Source organism: Scleropages formosus, chromosome 7 (assembly GCF_900964775.1).
Source record: "Scleropages formosus chromosome 7, fSclFor1.1, whole genome shotgun sequence".
Lineage (NCBI taxonomy): Eukaryota > Metazoa > Chordata > Actinopteri > Osteoglossiformes > Osteoglossidae > Scleropages > Scleropages formosus.
This window is the reverse complement of record NC_041812.1, coordinates 6817132-6823131: the sequence shown is the minus strand read 5'-3', so window position 1 is coordinate 6823131 and position 6000 is coordinate 6817132. Positions and strand designations below refer to the sequence as shown.

Below are 6000 nucleotides of genomic sequence, written 5' to 3'. Positions count from 1 at the left end.
ACAGAAAAGACTAAATTAGGCAAAAAACCAACACCAGAAAGTGGCTACCACAAAAACAAACCCTGGCCAACTGCAGTGAGACCTCTCACTTCCCCCCACTCCCTCCCACTCCCTCCCTATGCCCAAGGCCTTGTTCCAAGTCTTCCCCAAGTTCTCAGACCAAATGCTTAAATGTCCACGTTGACTGTTTCCTCTACCAGGGCTCCATTTCTTTCCAGCTCACATTATAGCTACACCTCCTAAAATGATAAAAGATGTAGCCCATCAAACTTGGTCCAATGACTGTGGGAGTGGGAGGGATCATTCTGGCCATTGTCTTCACATATGTACCCTTAGGCAAAAAGTTTGGTGAAATCCTGATCCTCTCCATCCTCCACCCCTGATCTCAGGGCATTCCTGAGGCGGACCCAGAAAGCCTCCCTCTCCATGAGATCCTCAGGCCACAGTAGATAGGTGTTGCGGCGCACCATCTTGCGCAGGCGCGTGTAGGCAGACAGGCGGTGGTTGGGGATCTCCTCCAGGAAGACCAGAAGTAGCACATCGCTTCGGTCGCACAGAAGTCGCAGGCTGGCTAACTGAAACTCTAGGGCACACCACTCACTACGCAGGAAGTCACGGCTGACCACACACAGCGTGTGCCTCGAGCTGTAGATGGCTGTCTCGATGTTCTCCATAATGGCTGTCCCTGGTCGGAAGTCCCGATGATGCAGGCAAAGACGGAAGCCTTCCCCTTGTGGGCCTTCCAAATGGGGTACCAGCTCTCCCATCACCCAAGCATCATCCTTGGAGCTGTAGGAGATGAAGGCATCGTAAGTGTAGGCCTTTTGAGCAGCCCGCTTCTTCCCAAAGAGGCGGGATCTGATGAGCAGCAAAAGGTAACGGATTGTCGACCGGGATTTTTGCCAGATGAGTCCCAGCAGGAGGAGGACTATGTCCAGAAGTGCAGTGGACAGGAAGAAGGTAAAGGAAATCAGGTCGTAGCTGCACGCTTTGTCGTCAAATTCCCACAGGTGGGGTGATGACAGCTCATTGTCACAACGTAGGTCATACACAAAGGCCACCTGCACTTCTGTGTTGAGGAACGACCAGTTTTTGAACCAGGCGTTCTGGCAGTTGCAAGACAAAGGATTTCCAATGACATCAAGATACTGGAGCATGGGAAGGTTTCTCTGCAGGGATTCTTCCAAAACGTGGAAGTGGTTGTACTGCACTTTCAGATACTTTAAGGTGTTCCCAGGAGGCAGCAGATTGGAAGGTAGTGAATCAAGGTCAACTTTGGTCAATGACAGATTTATCAGTGAGACGAGGTTGCGAAGGAGGAACGTCAGGTTTGTGTTGGTCATTGAAACGCTGCCTATGTACAAAGTCTGTAAGTTGACGAGTCGGGCAAAAACATTTGGGTGGAAGGTTGTTAAAATGGTATATCCAATGTTGAGGCATTTTAACAATTCCAGCCCCATAAAAAAATTCTCACCTAAATTTCCTAGTCCTGTTGTAAGAGGGCCCTGGTACCTCAAGTCAGTCATCTCCAGTGAACTTAGTCCAACAAATGGGGATTCCCAGTCTTCAAAATGAAGGTGATTATTGTACAGTTTAAGGATTTTCAGTTTCCTTAATCCATGTAGTATGTGTGAATTCAAAGTGTGTATGCGGTTTCCTCCCAGATCTAAGTGTGTTAGGTTTTTCAAGTCTTTAAAAGCTCCATCTTCAATGTAGCTGATGATGTTGAGGTTGAGATTCAACTGGCGAAGTGAGGTGAGGTTGTGGAAATGGTCTTTGGTTATGACCTTCAGAGCGTTGGCCTGCAGTGACAGCTGCTGAAGTTGGTACAGTGAGCTGAAACCTTGAGGGATGAGTTCAGCCATCTTATTCTTAGACATGGACAAAAATGTCAGGCCTTCAAGTTTCTGAAACCATTCTCTTTTGGGTTTGTTGACTCCACTGCTGAACACACTAAGTGTTTTCAGCCTTGAGAGACCTGAGAAAGTAAGAGCATCAATTTCTAAGTCATCGTTGTTTTGAAGGGTTAAACTACGGAGCTGCTTGAGACCATGAAATGTTGTTGATGAAATGCGATATAAACCACAGTTGATAAGGCTGAGCTCAGTTATCCGATTGCTATCCTGCACTAGTTGGGATTTACTTAGATCACCAAGGGAAGCATTTTTGAGATAGAGGAACTGAATCTTAGGACATCCCATCAGGAGTGAAGTGTTTCCTTTAAACTCATAGTTTTGCAGATTCATAGATGCTTCTTTGAGGTTTGACATATGCTGAAGAATGCTACACACTGTGAGGTTTGGCCACAGACTAGAGACAGTGAATGACACTTGGCGGAGGGCACGTTTCGACTGGGATGAAAGTCCAACCAGAATCTCTGGGTTCACCCCAAGAACTGAAAGCTTTCTGAGTAGAGGATAACCCACTGTGACTTGTGAGGCCAGGTGGAGAAGAGGATTGAAGGAAAGGTCAAGAGATGTTAGGGAAGGAAAGCCACTTAGATTTAGCCAGGAGATGTTGTTGAAAGACAGGTCTAGGTTAGACAGTGTGCTGCTATTGTAGAGATTTCCATCTACATACTGCAGTTTATTCAGTGACAGTTGGACATATTTGATTTGAGGGAGGAATTTAAAAAATTCTGGCTGGATCTCATGAAGCTGGTTTTTATGTAAACCAAGGTTTCGTAGTTGTGGCAGCCCCTCAAACGCCTCTGGCTTAATCTTCATAAGTTGGTTGCAGGAGAGGTTTAGAAATGAGAGCTGTCCAAGCCCTCTGAATTGGGCATTTCTGAGGAAGGAAATGTTGTTCCGGTCTAGAGTGAGCTTCTGCAGTCTTCCAAACTTGCGGAACACGTCAGGTGGGAGGATCTTGATTTTGTTCTTAGAAAGGTTGATGTTGATGACGTTGTTTGGAATTTTGTCCACAACACTTGATATGTTTCTGATGTTTCTGTGGAAGCACCAGACTTTGGTCTCATTGTAGTAGTCTCTGACACATCCCTCCAGTCCATAGCTGTTGCAGGGGCTAAGAAAGAAGAGCAAGAGGAAGGCAAGAGAGAGCTGGAGACCAGCCATCTTCGTATTTGTCTGCTTCGCAAACAGCCACATTTGCTGAAAGACAAAAAGCATTTTGTTTACAACAAAGCACTTTGACAAATATGTATGTTAATCTCATGTAGTGTAATTTAATGCATGGTGGCTGTTGATCAAGTGATTTTTTCATAATTTTGGGCCTAAAAACTGTCAGTATATAGTAAGAACACACACACATACATTTTCAGAACCGCTTGTCCCATACGGGGTCGCAGGGAACCGGAGCCTAACCCGGCAACTCAGGGCGTAAGGCTAGAGGGGGAGGGGACACACCCAGGATGGCACCCCAAGTGGGACTCGAACCCCAGACCCACCGGAGAGCAGGACCCAGTCCAACGCACCGCACCCCCATAGTAAAAACATTTTAATAATAAAGTATTTTAATAAAACAATTTTGTTTTATTACCCTGAAAGGTATAATAAAGCAGGATTTCTGATCTGACTATACTTTTAAAGCAATAACAATTTCTGACGACATTTTGTTTGGAGAGCACCAGTTCAGCATTCTTTTGCACTTTTCACAATGTTATTTTCCGTTTTATTGTTCTAACTTTGAACCTTGATAGTATACGGTGCATTTCAGAATTTTGTAATGTTACCATGATACACGGTGACTGGCAGTGCAGCAGCTTGGTATTGTGTGGATCAGAAATAATAATAAAAATATTATTAATATTACTACTCAGTGGAGTTATATGAAAATGCTGGGGGGGCTGACAGTATTAGCATCAAGTTCAAAATAATGCTGAGGAGGAATTCTGCAAACTTCATTTTCATCAAGCCTGCATTTTCATCTCTATATCCACTGAACGGTGAGGACTAGAGCTTTTTGTAAGATAAGTGACAAGGAAATTAATTGAATTTATTAGTAACTAAAGGGGGGGGGGGGGGGGGTTGTGGTGTGGCGGGTCTGGGATTCCAGCCCTGTGATGGACTGGCATCCCACCCTAGGTGCAGACCCCCTCCCCCCCGCCCCCGGTCCTGCCGCGACCCCTCTCGGACAAGCTGACAAGGGATGGATGCATAGTAACTAAAAGAAATAGTAACCGAGCAAATGCGTGCACGCAGGAGAAGAGCAGAGGCACAATGCAGAGATGAACTAATGACAAATCCAAAACAATTCATGCTTTAGATCTGATCAGATTACACTAAACACGATACAACTCAAGGTCTGAACGCATATCAAAACTTTCACGCGATACTGTCCTTATAGGACTCCCCAGTCTGTGCAGTAAATCTTGTCTGTGCAGTATCTTTACCAAAATGAGAAAATACAAATAACCAGCAGCTGTTCGGCAGAGAGGCAGAAGTCTAATCCATGCAAAACCGAATGAAGACCGGCAGTGATAAACCAGCAAAAGAAATAAAAATTACCTTGTTGTTCAGGGTCCTGGACTGAAGAGATCTCTCTTTGTCAGCTTGATCTACTAGCTCTTCCTCAAAATATACTTCCTCTTTCATCACACCGCTTGAGATATATTTGTATATTGTCTTCGTGTTGAACTTTTCTCGTCAGCGGCGTTGCACCACACAACATGTCAACTGTTTCTGGCCCATGAATTTATCACAGCCAATGGAGGTAAGCGAGGCTCATCAGAGAATCCAGCCCTGCACATACTGTATACCCCGGTCCCGTATCACAGATTGTCCATGCTTCACGTCTTTCTCGTTCTCACAAGTTATCACTGTGTCAAGACCTGCAGCACCAAACCTCCAGCACTCTCATCTAATAAAGCTGTGCACTTGGGTTCATTTCTTATACTGGCACGGTGGCAGAGTGAGTAGCGCTGCTGTCTCACAGTACCTGGGTGGTGAGAGAGAACGTGGGTTTGATCCCTGCTCAGTCTGTGCGGAGTTTGCATGATCTCCTTGTGTCTGAGTGGGTTTCCTCTGGGTGCTCTGGTTTCCTCCCACACTCCAAAGACATACTGTTCAGGTTCCCCCATAGTGTGTGAGTGACAGAGAGAGTGTGTGTGTGTTCCACTGATGTATGGATGAGTGACCCAGTGTAAGTAGTGTATCTAGCAGTGTAAGTTTCCCTGGTGAATAAGGTGTGTGGGTTGGTAACACTACATAGAGTTCATTGGAAGTTGCTTTGGACAAAAGCATCTGATAAATAAATAAATGAAAATAAAGCTCTACACTTGGGTTCATCACTTAAATACATATCTTGTTTTACAGTTTTCACATCACTGATTCAGAAAGATAAAATCAAGGTATGAATAAATCCATTAATTTATTTCTGTTTTAAGGCACAGCGTTCCTCAGTATCTAGTACTAATATGTCTTGACGCTTTGCCAACAAGAACCGATTAAATATTTACACAGAACTGTTAGGTTATCTTACAGGATCATTTGCATATTTGATTTTCTTTTCCATATTTATTGCATAGCAGCACTTCTGTGTTATTAATTTCTACTTAAAAAAAAGTTTTATTGATTCAATCTCTCGCTGTGATAGTTTCATTCTAGGATCTTTAATTTCAAATGCCCAGTCCAGCATTAAAAAAAAAAAAGAAAAAAAAGGTTCACATTAGCACATCGCTGTGCATTTCTGATTGCGAAGAATCATAATGCGCTGACTGTCCCAGTACAGGGTAAATACTGAGATTTCAAATGCAATGATTGGATAGATATTTATATCAGACTTCTATCACTCTTTGGCTCCCCATTATGGAGACATCGCTAGTGTTTGGCAGTCATCTTTTATTCCTCCAAATATGTGATCTCACACATGTAGGTCACTTCCCATTCTGTCCCTTCCACGTGAGCTGCTCAGAGAAGACAAGGAGAAGCTTTCACATACTGATTCTTTAATGGTTTCCTTCAAGTAATTTACACACAGCTACATTTTTTGTGCATTTCAAGACTCACAATAAAACAAAGGCTCCCAGATGAGGAAGATGCC

The 6000-nt window shown here is 44.0% G+C and overlaps 1 protein-coding gene across 1 annotated transcript; it reads right to left on the bottom strand.

The window, feature by feature from the left end:
• Positions 1 to 332: 332 nt before the first annotated feature.
• Positions 333 to 1865, bottom strand: LOC108937545 (toll-like receptor 13). The gene has a single exon (XM_029253522.1). It carries the CDS (start codon positions 1863 to 1865, stop codon positions 333 to 335), a length of 1533 nt encoding a protein of 510 aa, XP_029109355.1.
• Between the last annotated feature and the right edge of the window lie 4135 nt (positions 1866 to 6000).

Excerpts from the sequence above, each read along its gene's own strand:
- LOC108937545 (XM_029253522.1), bottom strand. The coding sequence starts at position 1,865 with ATGGCTGAACTCATCCCTCAAGGTTTCAGCTCACTGTACCAACTTCAG.